Source organism: Oncorhynchus nerka, linkage group LG9a (genome assembly GCF_034236695.1).
Source record: "Oncorhynchus nerka isolate Pitt River linkage group LG9a, Oner_Uvic_2.0, whole genome shotgun sequence".
Lineage (NCBI taxonomy): Eukaryota > Metazoa > Chordata > Actinopteri > Salmoniformes > Salmonidae > Oncorhynchus > Oncorhynchus nerka.
Genome location: NC_088404.1, coordinates 39,048,540 through 39,070,404, shown reverse-complemented (window position 1 = coordinate 39,070,404; position 21,865 = coordinate 39,048,540). Strand labels below are relative to the sequence as shown.

The 21,865-nt window shown below is 43.3% G+C and overlaps 1 protein-coding gene across 1 annotated transcript; it reads left to right on the top strand.

Annotated features, from left to right (window-relative positions):
* The first annotated feature begins 1,757 nt into the window (after nt 1-1,757).
* LOC115134759 (purine nucleoside phosphorylase-like) lies at nt 1,758-17,108 on the top strand. The gene is made up of 7 exons (XM_029668954.2): nt 1,758-2,078; nt 5,752-5,921; nt 6,256-6,359; nt 11,177-11,352; nt 11,616-11,806; nt 11,954-12,123; nt 16,566-17,108. The coding sequence occupies exons 1-7, from the start codon at nt 2,050-2,052 to the stop codon at nt 16,620-16,622; spliced, it is 897 nt and encodes a 298-aa protein (XP_029524814.1). The 5' UTR covers nt 1,758-2,049; the 3' UTR covers nt 16,623-17,108.
* Nucleotides 17,109-21,865: the final 4,757 nt, after the last annotated feature.

Sequence of the window (21,865 nt, the reverse complement as noted above, 5' to 3'; positions counted from 1 at the left end):
GACAGGCATCATGGGTAATTATGCATTTCACCTGATGTCAGTGCAGGCTCTTTGACCACAAAGAGACATTCAAAAGACTGTCATGTGGGCACATCTGCTGTGTGTGAAAGGGACGTTTAAATGGGGGATTTCCAGTGTGGGGGCATGGTTTCAGGTAGCCTACACATATTACACATCAAATGTTCCCCTTCTAGCAGGCTACTTCACTATTTCAGTAAATCATTTTTTTGTGGTGAAGTTTTAATGTAGGCCTAATGAATTACAAAACAATGATATCCTGCCTGTTTGGCCCTATCCGGGGGTATCGACGGACGGGGCCACAGTGTCTCCCGACCCTTCCTGTCTCAGCCTCCAGTATTGTGTCGGGGGCTAGGGTCTGTCTGTTATATCTGGAGTATTTCTCCTGTCTTATCCGATGGCCAGTGTGAATTTAAGTATGCTCTCTCTAATTCTCTCTCTCTTTTTCTCTCTTTCTTTCTTTCCTTCTTTCTCTCTCTCGGAGGACTTGAGCCCTAGGACCATGCCTCAGGACTACCTGGCCTGATGACTCCTTGCTGTCCCCAGTCCACCTGGTCGTGCTGCTGCTCCAGTTTCAACTGTTCTGCCTGCAGCTATGGAACTCTCTAGAGTTCAACTCTCTAGAGACAGCAGGAGTGGTAGAGATACTCTGAATGATGCTTACCTGTTGCACCCTCTACAACCACTGTGATTATTATTATTTGACCCTGCTGGTCATCTATGAACATTTGAACATCTTGGCCATGTTCTGTTATAATCTCCACCCGGGAAAGCTAGATGAGGACTGGCCACCCCTCAGAGCCTGGTTCCTCTCTAAGTTTCTTCCTAGGTTCTGGCCTTTCTAGGGAGTTTTTCCTAGCCACCGTGCTTCTCCTGCATTGCTTGCTGTTTGGGGTTTTAGGCTGGGTTTCTGTACAGCACTTTGTGACATCAGCTGATGTAAGAAGGGGTTTATAAATCAATTTGATTGATTATCATTCATCAAGGCTCCGACTGGCAGGTGGAAGTTCAATCATGGAACTTTAGTCTTACAGGTGTTTTAATGATGTATCTTTCCTACAACTGCCGAAGATGTAACACGCGTTTCCCAAAACACCACGCAGAAAGAACGTTCATTACGTGAGTTGTTCAATACACCTACTGATAGGATCGAAAGAAAGTCAGCGCTGCTCTCTGATCACGTTTCTCCATCCAAATCTTACATTAACATTAGAATTATTCCACAATACTGAAGACGATTCAGCTCGTAGAGGGATATTATCACTTAATGGCTGCGAATATTGAGGCGGCTTATTCTAATGCTTACACTATAATAATGCACTCAATCACAGATTAATTTGGCACATCATTGTGCACATGTTGTTACAAATCATGAAATATATTTAGCAAATAATAGTCAGTGTAGCTTACAAATAGAACTCAATTGACTGAACATTACATTTATTTCAATATGATTAAAATATATAGGCCTGATGTAGGACTATTTATTGTTTAATGCAGTCATCTCAGTTTTAATTTTAAGCATATATTTATCCTTTGCTTGTTCAATTGCAAAGACATTGTCAACTTTGCATTTTAAGTCAACTTTGTTCCCAAGTTATCTGCGGTCCCAGAAACAGCTTGATGATATGTTTATACATCTTCTGTGTATAAATTGACGCGGAAGGGCAAAAAATAATCTTACAACGCACTTAGTTGTTTTTCGAATGGTCTGAGAGGCAGTCTGTAAATAACGAGCGTTTTCAAGTGCAACTTTACTGACGATGGTTTAGGGAAACAGCTCGGAAATGTAACGATGTCGATGTTCCTACGAAGGTTCTAACGATGAATTTGTCTCTAATATGCTTTGGGAAACCGGGCCCAGTCTGTTAGAAATGTTGATTAGGACAACGAGCCCTATCAAAGGAACCGCAAATCCAACGACTCCTCCTCCGTCACGCCACCCTCTCATGACATCTGTCCGTCGCAACCGTGACCTCGTCCTACGATTACCGTTTGTCGCTAAATTTAGTAGCTGAAGAACAAACAGCAATGAACATTTCATCTTCGAACCCATCCAGGTAAGATAACATATCGGTGTAGCCTATATCGGGGTGAAATGTTGTCCTCGTGGTAGGCTACAGTAGAGCCTATAACAGGTTAGCCACGGTTATATGCTAATCAATTCGTCTGTGTCAGGGGTTGGAAGCGCACAGTAACCCATGAATGTTCTGGGCCTGGTTTCCCGGTAGCGATGGTTTCCCAAAACGTGACGCAAAAAGAACGGTCATCGTTGGAGCATGTGTCGATACTGAAGGATCGAAAGAAAGGGCCCGCTGCTCTAGGATCAGTTTACTCCAATCAAATCTTTCCTTAACATTAGTTCACAATACTGACGACGGGTCAGCTCCTATAGATATATTACCACCTACGGCTGCAAATATTGAGGCGGCTTATTATAATGCTTACCCAATAACAAATGCACTAAATCACCGATTTAGCACATCATGAAATATGTATTGAGACAAATTACAGACAGTAGCATACAAGTAGCAAAATAGAAATCAATTGATAGAACATGAAATGTATTTCAATATGAATTAAATAGGCATATAGACTACTGTTTTTAGGCTATATTTTAATGCACTCATCCCCGTTTTCTTTGTATATGTCGCTTGTTTGTATCAATTGTTAAGACATTGGCAGCTTTGTACTTGTATTTAACTTTGTCCTGAAGTTATAGGCGGTCACAGAGAGACGGATAAACCGTGATATTCTATGTTTAGCGGAGATCTTCTGTGTACAAAGTGAAGCGGGAGGGTGAAAAAAACAGTGCAGTGCAGTAATATCTAACAAGTCATCTAATAATTCCCAACAACTACCTAATACACACAAATATAAGAAGTAATCTAACAATTCCCCAACAACTACCTAATACACACAAATCTAAAGAGGTGAATGAGAATATGTACATATAAGTATATGGATGAGCGATTGCTGAGCGGCATAAGCAAGGTGCACTAGATGGTATAAAATAGAGTATATACATGTGATATGAGTAATAAAAGATATGTAAACATGATTAAAGTGGCATTATTTAGAGTGGCATTGTTTAAAGTGACTAGTGATCCATTTATTAAGTGTCCAGTGATTGGGTCTCAATGTAGGCAGCAGCCTCTCTGAGTTAGTGGTTGCTGTTTAGCAGTCTGATGGCCTTGAGATAGAAGCTGTTTTTCAATCTCTCGGTCCCAGGTTTGATGCACCTGTACTGACCTCGTCTTCTGGATGATAGCGGGGTGAACAGGCAGTGGCTCGGGTGGTTGTTGTCCTTGATGATCTTTATGGCCATCCTGTGACATCGGGTGCTGTAGGTGTCCTGGAGGGCAGGTAGTTTGCCCCCGGTGATGCGTTGTACAGACCTCACTACCCTCTGAAGAGCCTTACGGTTGTGGGCTGTGCAGTTGCCGTACCAGGCGGTGATACAGCCCGACAGGATTCTCTCGATTGTGCATCTGTAAAAGTTTGTTAGGGTTTTGCATGACAAGCCAAATTTCTTCAGCCTCCTGAGGTTGAAGAGGTGCTTTTGCGCCTTCTTCACCACACTGCCTGTGTGGGTGGACCATTTCAGTTTGTCTGTGATGTGTACGTCCAGGAACTTAAAAGTTTCCACCTTCTCCACTGCTGTCCACTGCTGTCCCTGATAACGATGGTTTGGAGAAAAATCTCGGAGATTTAACGATGCTCATAAGAAGTTTATAACAACGAACTTGGCCTTAAGATTCTTTTGGGAAACCGGGCCCTGATTCTACTTCCAATATGCCAGCTTCAGTCAGTCATTCATAGGCTACATGAAATGGGCAGATTTGTAAATGTTCATGGCAAGAGATTATCGTGGGTCTCTGGTATAATTGACTTATCTGATAGATATCAATACAAATGGCTGATTTATGCCTACATATCGAAAATCTCTATTCCTAATAAAAAGTAAATAATATTGAACAATATTTTAGCTTTTTTTTTTTTTTTAATTTAGTGTTTAGGCTACATCCTAATAAGTAGGTACACGATGGCCTGGGTAACACTTAAACAGACAAGCTTACTTTTCATGAAAACCCTATGCAAAATTGTATTGTTACTCTTCTATATTTTTATTGTTTTACTTTAGTTCATTTAGTAAATATTTTCTCAACTCTTATTTTTCTTAAAACTGCATTGTTGGTTACGGACTTGTAAGTAGGCATTTCACGGTGGGGTCTACACCTGTTGTATTCGGCGCATGTGACAAATAACATTTGATTTGATTTGATTGAAGCATTGAAAGCAGCCCTACTTTTGCCAGCTCATTTGAAAGGAAAGGGACTCGGCGTTGTAAGTACACAATGAGTGGCCATTGTGCGTGTTCATTGAGCTCCTGGTTCAGGGAGTGTGCAGTCCCGCGGCCCGGTGGACCGTGCTGAATGGAAAGTCCTGATCCGACAGTGGCCAGCAGCACCACGGACAGCTCCGTGATGGAAGCGCTGCGCTTTCACGGAATCAGCCAATCCGTCTGCGGCTCATCCCCTCCTGCCCTGTGAGCTCCCCCCATTTACTACAGCGAGCAGAAAACTACCAGTATACAAAACAGATTCAATACTTCAAATTAAACATGCCTGATAGGAACGTTTATGGTGACAATTGCTACCAACGTTTATTGCTAACAATGAACACCTTTTATTGCCCCCCAAAGAAAATTGAGGAAGACCAACTGTTTGCTTTGAACAGGACTTTGTTTATTCTGTGGCGAACTATTGGTTCAAAACGTAAATAAGACATAATAATTTCCAGTTCCCACCTGTATGTCCTGTTTCATATAATCATGCAGTACACTTCACATGTTTACAGTAGTATCTGTTGTACAGTTAAATAACATGAAGGAATCTTTTTTATTTAGTTAAAAACAACAGAACAAACTGCTTTCTATGCCACTAATGTTGGTTAGATTGGCCTCCAGACCAAGTGATCTCATTGGATTTATGGTCACTTATAAAATCTGTGTATGCCTACTTTTTAATGACAGGACTTGCAATCATTCACCATGTCCACCCAATGAGAATGCCAACAACCATAATGTCTCAAATGCCAATACAACTTGATATGCTTGTAGAGTTTAAATGTGTAGAAGTTAATTACATTTTGTTGTTTTCAATTTAATTCAATTAGATAAGCTCTCCCACTCTCTCTCTCTCCCCCTCTGTCTCTCCCTCCCCCACACACACATTCAGTACCAAGAGAGCAGATTAATTTCTTTTTAAATTGAACCTTTATTTAACTAGGCAAGTCAGTTAAGAACAAATTCTTATTTACAATGATGGCCTACACCGGCCGAACCCAGACAACGCAGGGCTAATTGTGCACTGCCCTATGGGACTCACCATCACAGACGGTTGTGATACAGCCTGGATTCGTACCCGGGTGTCTGTAGTGATGCCTCAAACACTGAGATGCAGTGCCTTAGACTGCTGTGCCACTCGGGAGCCCGGGGTGTGAAGGGGTGTGTTTGTCTATGATTCTGTTATTAGTAGCTGAAGGAGTTGCTAAGATACTTGACAGTAATTGACAGGTTTTGCATAATCAAAAAACAAACGTTCCCATTGGTTGTGTTCAGATGAAAGGTGTATAGTAGTCCATCTCTGCAGAAACACAGATGATCATTGATGACTTAGATTGTAACATTATACTGAATAGCATGAACTTACTATCTGTTTCTTCCCTCAGTTACAAATATGAGGATTACAGGGAGACAGCTGATTGGTTGCTGTCTCACACTGAGCAGAGGCCTAAAATAGCCATCATCTGTGGTTCCGGCCTCGGTGGTCTTGCTGACCTGCTGGACAACAAGACTGTGTTTCCTTACAAGAACATCCCACACTTCCCCAACAGCACAGGTCAGACACCATCCTTATCCTGCACTCTACCACCTGAAACTGTACAGCATCCTGCCGTCTTCAGTTTGTACATGCACCATTACATCATCCAGCTCAATAGATGTTATAATGATCATTGATAACTTACGCATTTAATCATTTAATGTCAGATAAGAAATGTTTATGTAGATGTTTTGAAAGATGAAGTAAGAACACCAGCCCTTCACTGTGACCCAGAATCAGACCGTCACCCGATGGTGGCTGCTGCTTCCTGTCCTTGGGACCTGACTGAAATATTTACATTCAGCAATTCTATTGAAATCCTCCTCCTGTCTTTCTTGTTGTACCACTGCAGTACAAGGACATGTCAGTCAGCTGGTATTTGGGGAGCTGCAGGGGAAGCAGTGTGTCTGCATGCAGGGCCGCTTCCACTTCTACGAGGGCTATGACATTGCCATGGTGAGCTCCACTCTTTCCACCCACCAGAGCCATATCCTCATTACATTGGATTAATATTTAATGAAAAAGTGTATTGGAATGCTTGTATATCCCATGATAAACCTGACACCTTATGGGATTATATGTATTTTTAAATACAGCTACTATATTCTTTCAAATGAGTAGTGAGGTCCTCAATGATATTTCACCAGTTTGCACTTTTATGAAGAAGTCCCATTATGTTAGAATAACACAGTTGGTGTCTTTAGTTAGCTTTGACCTCTGTGAAAGTAGCATAGCAGTCAACTTGGGTTAACCTTTGACAGTGTTAGTTGAATTTTCATATCTAAATCTTGGGACCCTCTTAAAACACAATCTGTCTGCACCCTGACCTACTATAAGCATTTTTTTAATCTATTTTTTATTTAACCTTTATTTAACTAGGCAAGTCAGTTTAAGAACAAATCCTTATTTACAATGATGGCCTACCAAAAGGCAAAAGGCCTCCTGCGGGGATGGGGGCTTCGATTAAAAATAAAAATAAATTAAATAAAAATATAGGACAAAACGTACATGACGAGAAGAGAGACAACACAACACTACATAAAGAGAGACCTAAGACAACAAGAGAGACCTAAGACAACAAGAGAGACAACACAACACTACATAAAGAGAGACCTAAGACAACAAGAGAGACAACACAACACTACATAAAGAGAGACCTAAGACAACAAGAGAGACCTAAGACAACATTTACATTTAACATTTAAGTCATTTAGCAGACGCTCTTATCCAGAGCGACTTACAAATTGGTGCTTTCACCTTATGACATCCAGTGGAACAGCCACTTTACAATAGTGCATCTAGGTCTTTTAAGGGGGGAAGAAGGATTACTTTATCCTATCCTAGGTATTCCTTAAAGAGGTGGGGTTTCAGGTGTCTCCGGAAGGTGGTGATTGACTCCGCTGTCCTGGCATCGTGAGGGAGTTTGTTCCACCATTGGGGGGCCAGAGCAGCGAACAGTTTTGACTGGGCAGAGCGGGAACTGTACTTCCTCAGTGGTAGGGAGGCGAGCAGGCCAGAGGTGGATGAACGCAGTGCCCTTGTTTGGGTGTAGGGCCTGATCAGAGCCTGGAGGTACTGAGGTGCCGTTCCCCTCACAGCTCCGTAGGCAAGCACCATGGTCTTGTAGCGGATGCGAGCTTCAACTGGAAGCCAGTGGAGAGAGCGGAGGAGCGGGGTGACGTGAGAGAACTTGGGAAGGTTGAACACCAGACGGGCTGCGGCGTTCTGGATGAGTTGTAGGGGTTTAATGGCACAGGCAGGGAGCCCAGCCAACAGCGAGTTGCAGTAATCCAGACGGGAGATGACAAGTGCCTGGATTAGGACCTGCGCCGCTTCCTGTGTGAGGCAGGGTCGTACTCTGCGGATGTTGTAGAGCATGAACCTACAGGAACGGGCCACCGCCTTGATGTTATTTGAGAACGACAGGGTGTTGTCCAGGATCACGCCAAGGTTCTTAGCGCTCTGGGACGAGGACACAATGGAGTTGTCAACCGTGATGGCGAGATCATGGAACGGGCAGTCCTTCCCCGGGAGGAAGAGCAGCTCCGTCTTGCCGAGGTTCAGCTTGAGGTGATGATCCGTCATCCACACTGATATGTCTGCCAGACATGCAGAGATGCGATTCACCACCTGGTCGTCAGAAGGGGGAAAGGAGAAGATTAATTGTGTGTCGTCTGCATAGCAATGATAGGAGAGACCATGTGAGGTTATGACAGAGCCAAGTGACTTGGTGTATAGCGAGAATAGGAGAGGGCCTAGAACAGAGCCCTGGGGGACACCAGTGGTGAGAGCACGTGGTGAGGAGACGGATTCTCGCCACGCCACCTGGTAGGAGCGACCTGTCAGGTAGGACGCAATCAAGCGTGGGCCGCGCCGGAGATGCCCAACTCGGAGAGGGTGGAGAGGAGGATCTGATGGTTCACAGTATCGAAGGCAGCCGATAGGTCTAGAAGGATGAGAGCAGAGGAGAGAGAGTTAGCTTTAGCAGTGCGGAGCGCCTCCGTGATACAGAGAAGAGCAGTCTCAGTTGAATGACTAGTCTTGAAACCTGACTGATTTGGATCAAGAAGGTCATTCTGAGAGAGATAGCGGGAGAGCTGGCCAAGGACGGCACGTTCAAGAGTTTTGGAGAGAAAAGAAAGAAGGGATACTGGTCTGTAGTTGTTGACATCGGAGGGATCGAGTGTAGGTTTTTTCAGAAGGGGTGCAACTCTCGCTCTCTTGAAGACGGGAGGGACGTAGCCAGCGGTCAGGGATGAGTTGATGAGCGAGGTGAGGTAAGGGAGAAGGTCACCGGAGATGGTCTGGAGAAGAGAGGAGGGGATAGGGTCAAGCGGGCAGGTTGTTGGGCGGCCGGCTGTCACAAGACGCGAGATGTCATCTGGAGAGAGAGGGGAGAAAGAGGTCAGAGCACAGGGTAGGGCAGTGTGAGCAGAACCAGCGGTGTCGTTTGACTTAGCAAACGAGGATCGGATGTCGTCGACCTTCTTTTCAAAATGGTTGACGTCATCTGCAGAGAGGGAGGAGGGGGGAGGGGAGGAGGATTCAAGAGGGAGGAGAAGGTGGCAAAGAGCTTCCTAGGGTTAGAGGCAGATGCTTGGAATTTAGAGTGGTAGAAAGTGGCTTTAGCAGCAGAGACAGAGGAGGAAAATGTAGAGAGGAGGGAGTGAAAGGATGCCAGGTCCGCAGGGAGGCGAGTTTTCCTCCATTTCCGCTCGGCTGCCCGGAGCCCTGTTCTGTGAGCTCGCAATGAGTCGTCGAGCCACGGAGCGGGAGGGGAGGACCGAGCCGGCCTGGAGGATAGGGGACATAGAGAGTCAAAGGATGCAGAAAGGGAGGAGAGGAGGGTTGAGGAGGCAGAATCAGGAGATAGGTTGGAGAAGGTTTGAGCAGAGGGAAGAGATGATAGGATGGAAGAGGAGAGAGTAGCGGGGGAGAGAGAGCGAAGGTTGGGACGGCGCGATACCATCCGAGTAGGGGCAGTGTGGGAAGTGTTGGATGAGAGCGAGAGGGAAAAGGATACAAGGTAGTGGTCGGAGACTTGGAGGGGGAGTTGCAATGAGGTTAGTGGAGGAACAGCATCTAGTAAAGATGAGGTCGAGCGTATTGCCTGCCTTGTGAGTAGGGGGAAGGTGAGAGGGTGAGGTCAAAAGAGGAGAGGAGTGGAAAGAAGGAGGCAGAGAGGAATGAGTCAAAGGTAGACGTGGGGAGGTTAAAGTCGCCCAGAACTGTGACTGGTGAGCCGTCCTCAGGAAAGGAGCTTATCAAGGCATCAAGCTCATTGATGAACTCTCCGAGGGAACCTGGAGGGCGATAAATGATAAGGATGTTAAGCTTGAAAGGGCTAGTAACTGTGACAGCATGGAATTCAAAGGAGGCGATAGACAGATGGGTAAGGGGAGAAAGAGAGAATGACCACTTGGGAGAGATGAGGATCCCGGTGCCACCACCCCGCTGACCAGAAGCTCTCGGGGTGTGCGAGAGCACGTGGGCGGACGAAGAGAGAGCAGTAGGAGTAGCGGTGTTGTCTGTGATGATCCATGTTTCCGTCAGAGCCAAGAAGTCGAGGGACTGGAGGGAGGCATAGGCTGAGATGAACTCTGCCTTGTTTGCCGCAGATCGGCAGTTCCAGAGGCTACCGGAGACCTGGAACTCCACGTGGGTTGTGCGCTGGGACCACCAGATTAGGGTGGCCGCGGCCATGCGGTGTGGAGCGTTTGTATGGTCTGTGCAGAGAGGAGAGAACAGGGATAGACAGACACATAGTTGACAGGCTAGAGAAGAGGCTACGCTAATGCAGAGGAGATTGGAATGACAAGTGGACTACACGTCTCGAATGTTCAGAAAGTTAAGCTTACGTAGCAAGAATCTAATTGACTAAAATGATTAAAATGATACAGTACTGCTGGGGTAGGCTAGCTGCGTTGTTGACACTACCCTAATCAAGTCGTACCGTTGAGTGTGAAGTTTCTACAATGCTGCTTTTCGGGAGCTAGCTGGCTAGCTAGCAGTGTTGGTTACGTTACGTTGCGTTAGGAGAACGACAATAGCTGGCTAGCTAACCTAGAAAATCGCTCTAGACTACACAATTATCTTTGAAACAAAGACGGCTATGTAGCTAGCTATGTAGCTAGCTACGATCAAACAAATCACACCGTTGGGACTGTAATGAAATGAAACAAGAGAGACAACACAACACTACATAAAGAGAGACCTAAGACAACAAGAGAGACCTAAGACAACAAGAGAGACAACACAACATTACATAAAGAGAGACCTAAGACTAAGACATTAAAACTTCTTCGGGATCTTTGTCCTGTCCACGGGACGGTTGAGTCTCTCGGTCCCAGCTTTGATGCACCTGTACTGACCTCACCTTCTGGATGATAATGGGGTGAACAGGCAGTGGCTCAGGTGGTTGTTGTCCTTGTTGATCTGTATGGCCTTCCTGTGACATCAGGTGGTGTAGGTGTCCTGGAGGGCAGGTAGTTTGCCCCCAGTGATGCGTTGTGCAGACCTCACTACCTTCTGGAGAACCTTACGGTTGGTGGGCGGAGCAGTTGCCGTACCAGGCTGTGATACTGTAAAAGTTTGTCAGGGTTTTGCGTGACAAGCCAAATTTCTTCAGCCTCCTGAGGTTGAAGAGGTGCTTTTGTGCCTTCTTCACCACACTGCCTGTGTGGGTGGACCATTTCAGTTTGTCTGTGATGTGTACGTCCAGGAACTTAGGTGATCTGAGTGATCCCTTATCTCTAGTTCCTCTTTTTCTCCAGGTGACGTACCCAGTCCGAGTGTTCTTCCTGCTGGGGGTGGAGACCTTGATCATTACCAATGCTGCTGGGGGGCTGAACCCCAACTTTAAAGTGGGTGACATCATGCTGATCAAGGATCACATCAACATGCCTGGCTTTGCAGGCCACAACCCACTGTGTGGTCACAACGATGAAAGGTTACAATAGCAGTCTTTTGATCTTTGGAAGGGTTGTGTTGCATGTTCCCTCTGTCTGAAGAGGATGGGCTTCTCTTTCTGCTGTGGAAAAGGCTCCCCAGAGGTCTCCTCCCACATTTTCCCATACATGGAGCCTGATTACTGGCATTTCTTTACAGTAAAGGGCATGGGTCTTACCCTTGTGGAGTCCTTCGATTGTACTTTGTCCTTTACCTGACATCGAGGGCCTCTGATATGACACAGGACTTTATGTATCGCTTCAGGTTTGGAGTCCGTTTTCCCTGCATGTCAGACGCCTATGACAAAGACCTTTCTAGTCTGGCCAAAGAGACTGCTGAGGAGCAGAGCTGTTCCTCCTTCATCCAGCAAGGTGTGTACTGCATGCTGGCAGGTCCCACCTTTGAGAGCATCGCAGAATGCAGAGCTCTCCAGAAACTAGGCGCAGATGCTGTGGGTAAGTATGGTTCATTGGGTTTTGACCATGGCCTTCAAGTCTCTCAATAGCCATGTCCATTTCTTCTACAGAAAATGTACGAGTGTCAGGTTGGAAATGACCAAACTCAATGCTTGTCTTCTCTCACCCTCTGTCTGTGCTCTGTAGGTATGAGTACAGTCCCTGAGGTGGTGGTGGCCCGTCACTGTGGTCTCCGCGTCTTTGGCCTGTCTCTCATCACCAACAAGGTGGTCACAGACTACAATAGCCAGGAGAAGGCCAACCACGATGAGGTACTGGAGACCACAGGAATGCGTACTCAGGACCTACAGAGGATGGTCAGTAACCTGCTCGCTAAGATGTAGATCGGCCCCAGTCTGGCTGTGTAATCAGCCCAGGAACATAGTTACTATAAGGTGATGTTATTGGAAGTACAGATGAATATATTCCAGACTAGAGAAATGTCAATAGCATGAAATACAGATGGATCATTGCAATGATATGATGTACAGTTGAAGTCAGAAGTTTACATCCACTTAGGTTGGAGTCATTAAAACTTGTTTTTCAACCACTCCACAAATTTCTTGTTAACAAACTATAGTTTTGGCAAGTCGGTTAGGACATTTACTTAGTGCATGACACAAGTCATTTTTCCAACAATTGTTTAGACAGATTATTTCACTTATAATTCACTGTATAACAATTCCAGTGGATCAGAACTTTACATACACTAAGTTGACTGTGCCTTTAAACTGTTTGGAAAAATCAAGAAATTGATGTCATGGCTTTAGAAGCTTCGGATAGTTGACATCTTTTGAGTCAATTGGAGGTGTACCTGTAGATGTATTTCAAGGCCTACCTTCAAACTCAGTGCCTCTTTGCTTGACATCATGGGGAAATCAAATGAAATCAGCCAAGACCTCAGAAAAACAATTGTAGACCTCAACAAGTCTGGGTCATCCTTGGGAGAAATTTCCAAATGCCTGAAGGTACCACGTTTATCTGTACAAACAATAGTACGCAAGTATAAACACCATGGGACGACGCAGCAGTCATACCACTCAGGAAGAAGACGCGTTCTGTCTCTTAGAGATGAACGTACTTTTGTGTGAAAGGTGCAAATCAATCCCAGGACAACAGCAAAGGACCTTGTGTAGATGCTGGAGGAAACAGGTACAAAAGTCTCTATATCCACAGTAAAATGAATCCTATATTGACATAACCTGAATGGCCCTCAGCAAGGAAGAAGCCACTGCTCCAAACCACCATAAAAAAAGCCAGACTACAGTTTGCAACTGCACATGGGGACAAAGATTGTACATTTTGGAGAAATGTCCTCTGGTCTGATGAAACAAAAATAGAACTGTTTGGCCATAATGACCATCATTATGTTTGGAGGAAAAAGCGAAGGCTTGCAAGCCGAAGATCACCATCCCAACCATGAAGCACGGGGGTGGCAGCATCATGTTGTGGTGGTGCTTTACTGTAGGAGGCACTGGTGCACTTCAGAAAATAGATGGCATCATGAGGCAGGACAATTATGTGGATATATTGAAGCAACATCTTAAGACATCAGTCAGGAAGTTAAAGCTTGGTCACAAATGGTTCTTCTAATGGACAATGACCCCAAATATACTTCCAAAGTTGTGGCAAAATGGCTTAAGGACAACAAAGTCAAGGTATTGGAGTGGCCATCACAAAGCCCTGACCTCAATCCTATAGAAAATTTGTGGGCAGAACTGAAAAAGTGTGTGCTAGCAAGGAGGCCTACACACCTGACTCAGGTTCTATCAGGAGGAATGGGCCAAAATTCACCCAACTTATTGTGGGAAGCTTGTGGAAGGCTACCCTAAATGTTTGACCCAAGTTAAACAATTTAAAGGCAATGCTACCAAATACAAATTTAGTGTATGTACACTTCTAACCCACTGGGAATGTGATGAAAGAAATAAAATCTGAAATAAATCATTCTCTCTACAATTATTCTGACATTTCACATCCTTAAAATAAAGTGGTGATCCTAACTGACCTAAAACAGGGAATGTCAGGAATTGTGAAAAACTGAGTTTCAATGTATTCGGCTAAGGTGTATGTAAACTTCCGACTTCAACTGTACGTTATTTGATTGCAAGCTAGCTAGCATTTTATTATTTGTTGACATTACTCAGCACCGAGGCTAATTCTAGTATTGCTACCTCAGTATGATTTGACACCTTATCGGCTGTGATTTGTCCTCATCGTATAATCATGTGCAGTATTCATCTCTAGACTGAAAACTGCGAAGAGAGATTCTAACCAAACTCACGTCTTCGAAAAGAGGTCGTCCTTATGCTAATAAAAGTAATGTAATGACCAGTTTTCTTAATTATAAATAGATAGGAGATGGTACAGACATGAGAATAATATATTCCTCTTACTTACAAAAACCTTGAAAATGCCTACATAACAGTGCATCAACGATCACACTGAACAAACTATAAGATATTTAGTAGCATAATACATCTAAACCATCAACTGTGGCATAGAAATGTCATATTTGCCATCATGAAAGAAACGTGCCCAGACAATAACATATACATGAATGTATTACACTATGTACTGTAATTCGGTACTGTAAATGGACATTTTATTAGGTACAAATTATTCTCATTATCATTGTGATTAAGGGATCAAGCACTGAAAGACCAATCAATGGCCTGTATGTCATGTGGACCAACAATCATTGTGTTGTGTTATTCATTAGTAATAATGAACAATGTATATATTCATTGGTGGACCTATAATTCCACCATTTTAATCTGAGTTAAGTATTTTCATTTGAGATATCTCCTTGATGGAGAGATCACCATACCTAGTCATGGTTATAAGTTATGGTTATAAGAATAAAAAGTCTAACATTACGAACACTTTTCTAATATTGAGTTGTACCCCATTTTGCCATAAGAACAGCCCATGTTGACTCCAATGCTTCCCACAGTAGTGTCATGTTGGCTGGATGTCCTTTGGGTGTTTCTTGACCATTCTTGATACACACGGGAAACTGTTGTGTGTGTTTAAAACCCACCATTGTTGTAGTACTTGACACAAACTAATGTGCCTGGCACCTACTACCATACCCTGTTCAAAGGCACTGAAATATTTTGTTTTGCCGATTCACCCTCTGAATGGCACACATACACAATTCATCTCTCAATTAACTCAAGGCTTAAAAATCCTTATTTAATCCTCCCCTTCATCTACAATGATTGAAGTGGATTTAACAAGTGACATCAATAAGGGCTCATAGCTTTCACTTGGATTCAACTGGTCAGTCTAGAGCCGTATTCTTAATGTTTTTTTACACTTAATGCTTTTGGCCCACTTATTTTCGTAGTCATATAAAGGAGCCTGTTGACTTCAGATGTTTGTCACAGTTGAGGAGTAGTAATGCACTGTATGTAGGAGATGAACTTCTTTACTGTAATTTTAGTCCTAAAAACAAAAGCATAATAACTAATAACTATAAAACCAACAAATTACACTTGTAAAGTTGTGTACTATGAGTGTGTTTGTGCAGGAGCAATGTCCTTGTGAGATTACAGGTAGGGAAATGCCTTTGAAGGGAATGGTTTATTTCCTATTGTTTACATTCATATTGACTCTCCAGCAATATGGGAAGAGATGTAATCCTTCGTGGTGAAACGGCCACGTCCGTTCACCACAAAAAAGAAGTTACTACAAACAACAAATGATGTCCCTCTGACATCATTGCACGTGCAATAGAACAGCAGCATATGTACTGCAATATTTGTTTTTACCAGGATGCACAACGCTCCCCAGCTCTGCTTAGTCAACAAAACAAAAACAACAACAACAGCCGTGGCACTAGGCACTGTTTCCCGTAGTGGGGATTCCATCTTTAAGATGCTTCCTAGAGAAGTAAAGGAATTTTATGCTTTGCTTGAAAAAGGCAAGAAATTGATTGTCATCAATGACTTTGATTAATAAAAGGAGGAATCTTTTGAAATGAGAGAAAAATAGAAGGGGGATACGCTTCCACTCTCCATCTCAACTGTCCCTCCCAAGCAGTATTTAGAGAGACCTGTGTCACAGTACTGTATGCCTAAACACAAGACATGAACACATCAACAACTAAACACATATGCTGCAAAATGTGATGAATGAAAAGGAACTTTCCCATCCCCTATCCACTACATAATTCAACAGTTCTGCCAACACACTGTAGAAGTGGAGCTGAGATGAAATATTAACACGGTGAGCCTAACAGACCGCCGCCAGAAATAGAAACACCTTTGGAGATATTTCTCCATCTATGGCATACTGTACCACTGCAAATATGCAACAAAATGAAGACAATGACAGTGCAGAAAAAACACCTTTCTCAAATGGTTTAAGAACAATATTATGTGTCATACATAGTACACTGTTGGCTCATGCCATCACTGTAGCAATATCGATAATAACCGCTCAGTGTTGTGCATAATGTAGAATGGTCAAATGCACAGTCTATAAATGGCTCAGGTCAAACACAATGTGTTGTCCTGAGTGAGCGAGAAACAATAGTGACATGTCAATTGAAGACTCTACTGATGCATGTTGTCAGTTACTACACATGAGAGTACACGTTGTTGTACTCTCATGCTTGATCAAATATGATATTGAGTTACCCATCATGATGAACTTAATGTTCATCAATGTTTCAAATACCATCTACTAATGTCATGTGGATCAGTACATAATTCAGGAGTTGATGACACGATGCTCTCCCTTTGTCTCTTAGCATCACCAGCAGTATCTGCAGACTGCAACCACCCTTGTAATCAGTGCTGGAATATGAATGAATCAGCGAATGCCCTGTGTGAGCTGCATAAGCAGTAGGGAGGGAGAACAGGCTAGGGCCCCCGTTACTCTCTATTAACAGACAAGATAATAGTCACTCCAAGATACATTCATGAGGGCATTTCAGTTGTAAGGTTCTGTGTTTATTTTCTTAGTCAACCTTGTGTTCTGTTTCATTGTGTTCTTGAACGTAGCCGTGTCTTTCATTTTTATTCATTGATTTCACCTGTGTTAGTTACTCACCTGGTCTCATCAGCTCCTTATTTAGTTCAGTTCATTCTGTTTGTGCCTTTGTGAGGTATTGCTCGTTTTTACTCTACTAAGCCTTTTCCTAGCTTGTTTGTGAGAACCAGTTATAGCCTTCAGTCCTAGTTTTGAATCACCTGCCTGTTTGCCTACCTGTGTATGACCATTGCCTGCATGTGACCACGATTCCTGCCTTCTGCGAAATAAACACCTGTCACGCTCTGCGCGTGAATCTACACCTTTTTCTTCCTGAGTATTCATTACAACAGTGCTACACTGAATAAAATAACAAGTGTGTGTGTGTGTGTGTGTGTGTGTGTGTGCGTGCATGCGTGTAGTGTGTGTGATACATGTTTTAAGTGACAACTTTTTTGTTTTCTCATGCAATTGGTGTCGCTCTACAAAGTAGTGATTTGTCTCTACATGCTCCAAGATAAATGTAACTGACATTAGCAAGGAATACATTTCATGGAGGCAACATAATGGCTACTGAATTCCTATAATCCAGATGGGTCAAATCTATTGATCACCACGCAAAGGTCAGATTAAAAAACACAGTTGTCTAAAACAGTGCTGTGTAATAACAGTGTTCTGAAGGGAACGTGAAGACAACCCTGGCATTGCTATGGGCCATTGTGCGTACAGATGTAGGATCTTAATTTGAGCCAGTTTGCTACGGCAGGAAAATAATCCTGCAGCAGCAAGAAATGTGAATTATTATGTGGATTATAATTAATGGACAGTTTTGTAAGGGTTGATACATTTTGTCTTAAAGGAAAATCATGTCTGAAATTTCAAAGTGGAAATTACAAACTTCAGAAGTCTTTTTAAACCTCAGATACACTACAAATGTTAAAGTTATCCTGCAACGGGGTGATCAAATTAAGATCCAACACCTGTACATCATTGCACGATGTCATGATATCTCAGTGAGTTAGCTAGATAACTTGTGGTAATCATGCATTGTACACTTTCTTCCATCTTTGGTCTGATGTCAGAGATTGTTTTTGTGTTTTCTCCTGTCTTTTCCCTCTTTCTCTGTTCCAGGCTAATTTTCCTTCCCTTTTTGCAGCTTGTCCCCTCTATCGCTCAAACACCAACTGCTAAATCATCCTAGAGATCCCAATTCCATTTTAGCTCACTACGAATTAATGTCACTTTGCGTTAATGTTCTCACAGGCCCCATATTTCCTGTTTCAGGGGCACTCTGCTTTCCAAGGTCTCTATGTGGATGACTGATTTCAGTTAAGACTAAACCCATATGAGCCACTAAACTTGTAAATCACTCACAAGAAATCGAGGTAATGATTGACGAATGTGATACTAGTTTGGAGTGTGGATTTTCTACTCTACATAAACACACACAGAAGTATAAAAATATATATAATAAAAAAAAAATTAAAAACGATATTCATTTGTAAATCAAGAGGCACGCGCTCCCTGTCTTCTACCCAGATATCTCTTAACAACACACTACTCACACATTCCCCTCCTCCATCCTGTTCTTTTTATCTTTTTCATTTTGGTGTAATCAGTGCAGTGCAATCCAACTGTTGATGGAAAGCTTTTTTTTTATTTCCCCACTCACTTGGCTCAAATCTTCTAAGCTACCAGAGGGAGAAAGCCTGTAAAGAGAGAGTGCCATAATAAGAGAGGGATTTAAAAGTATTCATTTCCGAAAGCAGTTTGGGAGATTCCCACCAGCACACAGCAGTGCACAGTTGAACAACACACACTCTTTTAAAAGTTTGCTTAAGTTTATCTTTATTTGTTCATTAAAACCATAAACTAGTAGAGCGGAAGGAAGAATGAAAATAAATATTATGAGCAGTGGAGGTGGGAAACCCACAACTGAATACAACATTATGAGATTATGAGTCAGAGATGGTTTTAATATTTATATTAACAATTGCTATTCCCTGTTGTACATCAATCAATCTATATTCATGAAGGGGACAAACGACCACCTTCCTTGAATAGACAAAGCAAGAGTGATAACTGAAAAAAGGGAGGGTGTGAAGGACTAGAAAGCCTTTGCTATTGTTTTAAGGTCAACACTTTATTCCTACTCTGCAGGGTGACAACTCCCATCTCAGAATGCTGATCTATCTGTCCCTGTCTTGCCAATAAATGTGAAGTGAGACTATTGATTGCATGGTGAAAAGACCTGCGGTGGAAATAACTGAGACATCTCTGCTGAATAAAGGCTTTCAATGTTCCCAAACCGCCCTGTCAGCATTGGATATGAAGGAGGATGGAACTGTGCCAAGATTCAGGTGACAACTGTTCAGATTTTATTGGCTGACTGTCTGTTGCAGATCATATTAGCTGACCGCTAATTTCAGATTATGTTAGCTGACCGCTAATTCCAGATTTTATTGGCTGACCGCTAATTTCAGATTATGTTAGCTGACCGCTAATTCCAGATTATGTTAGCTGACCGCTAATTCCAGATCATATTAGCTGACCGCTAATTTCAGATTATGTTAGCTGACCGCTAATTCCAGATTATGTTATCTGACCGCTAATTCCAGATTATGTTAGCTGACTTTCCATAAAAAAGTTGTATGAGTTATTGAGCACTTTATGACATCCAAAAGATGTCTGTTGCTCTGGTCACGGTCAGAACACAGAGCCAGTCTCAGAACCAGTGTAGTCCCAACCTGCAGTATGTCATGAGGAGACAAGGGGAAGTGTGACACTGCCAGGTTGTGGATACAATGATCTACAAGACATATTTCCTCAATAACTGAGCGAATTTACAATTTTCAGTTCTCGCCAGAGGATTATATTGAGGCGGTGTGCCCTTATTTCTGAGATTCCTACAGATAAGGCATTCATCATTGGGGCGGCAGGGTAGCCTAGTGGTTAGAGCGTTGGACTAGTAACCGGAAGGTTGCAAGTTCAAATCCCCGAGCTGACAAGGTACAAATCTGTCGTTCTGCCCCTGAACAGGCAGTTAAACCACTAGGCCATCATTGAAAATAAGAATTTGTTCTTAACTGACTTGCCTAGTTAAATAAAATAAAATGTTACATTATTGACCATTGAAACTCCATCTGAATGTCCAAGGAGAGTTGAGCATTACTAAGAAGATTGTATAAACCAATAGAGAAACGCTAAACCAGGAATATCATTACCCTTGACATGTCCAAACAAAACAAGTACACTATATGTACAAAAGTATGTGGACACCCCTTCAAATGAGTTTCAGCCACACCTGTTGCTGGCAAATGTATAAAATCAAGCACACAGCCATGCAATCGCCATAGATAAACACTTACAATAGAATGGCCTTACTGAAGATCTCAGTGACTTTCAACGTGGCACCATCATAGGATGCCCCCTTTTTAACGAGTCAGTTCGTCAGAGCTTCCCCGGTCAACTGTAAGTGTTGTTATTGTGAAGTGGAAATGTCTAGGAGCTACAACGGCTCAACTGTGAAGTTGTAGGCCACACAAGCTCACAGAATGTGACCGCCGAGTGTTGAAGCGCATAGTGCATAAAAAATTGTCTGTCCTCGTTTGCAACACTAACTACCGAGTTCCAAACTGCCTCTGGAAGCAACATCAGCACACAAATTGTTTCATGAAATGGGTTTCCATGGCCGAGCAGCCGCACAAAAGCCTAAGATCACCATGCGCAATGCCAAGCGTCGGCTGGAGTGGTGTAAAGCTCGCCGCTGTTGGATTCTGGAGCAGTGGAAACACGGTCTCTGGAGTGATGAATCACGCTTCACCATCAGGCAGCCCTACAGATAAATGTGAGTTTGGCGGATGCCAGGAGACCGCTACAGTACCTGCTCCAATGCATAGTGCCAACTGTAAAGTTTAGTGGAGAAGGAATAAAGGTGTGGGGCTGTTTTTCTTTGTTCGGACTAGGCCCCTTAGTTCCAGTGTAGGGAAATCTTAACGCTACAGCATACAACGACATTCTGGATGATTCTGTGCTTCCAACTTTGTGGCAACATTTTGGGGAAGGCCCTTTCCTGTTTCAGGATGGCAATGCCCCCGTGCACAAAGCGAGCTCCATACAGATCGGTGTGGAAAAACTTGACTGGTCTGCACAGAGCCCTAACCTCAACCCCATCTAACACCTTTGGAATGAATTGGAAAGTCAACTGCGAGCCAGGCATAATTGTCCAACTTCAGTGCCCAACCTCACTAATGGAAGAAAGTCCCTGCAGCAATGTTCCAACATCTAGTGGAAAGCCTTCCCAGAAGAGAGGAGTCTGTTATAGCAGCAAAGGGGGGACCAATTCCATATTAATGCCCATGATTTTGGAATGAGATGTTCGACGACCAAGGGTCCACATACTTTTGGTCATGTTGTGTATGTTATAAGTTGCAAGGAAAATTCCTTTTCATAATTGTAATGTTGGTTGGATGTTCTGGTCCTCAAAGAATGCAGCCTAATCACAGATTCCTCTAGGGCTGTATAAAATGTGATTAGAGTGTGGATTTCTAATAAATCTGGCGTTGGTTGAATCATTTCACTGAAGCCCGAGTAATTGGCATTAATTAAAGCTGAGTGAGTTGCGCATGCAGCAGCTCTATGCAGTGCAGTGGCTGTGCAGCAGCAGGACTACAGTAATTACTGCTGTGCGTCCTCAGTCCCAGGGCACGGGCACGACTCCTCCCTGGGCTCTGGTTCTCCTTACTGAGCTAGTCTCAATGCATGAACGCCAAAGGATAATTAACCCAAGCCTTTGGGAAGTTCCTTGGAGACCAGTGTCTGTTACTGGGATTGTAAACACATTTAAGAGGTGTCCATGTAGTCCATTGAACACACTTAAACACAGTAAGGATTAACACTCTATCCAATGCCAATCCATCCCCATCTTCTACATGAATGCAAATTGACAGTGAAAATAAAGGAAGGAAATGACACCGGCAGTGTTTTGCTCATGGAGCTAGACAATTCCTGCGCATCTCATTGTGATTTACATCATTTAAGCCACATAGCCTAGAAATCTGGTTCTTGATGGCAGAGCTC

Coding starts and splice junctions, on each gene's coding strand:
- LOC115134759 (XM_029668954.2), top strand. CDS start 2,050: ATGAACATTTCATCTTCGAACCCATCCAG. Junction 6,360..11,176: donor AGGGCTATGACATTGCCATG/GTGAGCTCCACT, acceptor CTTTTTCTCCAG/GTGACGTACCCAGTCCGAGT. Junction 11,353..11,615: donor TGTGGTCACAACGATGAAAG/GTTACAATAGCA, acceptor GTATCGCTTCAG/GTTTGGAGTCCGTTTTCCCT.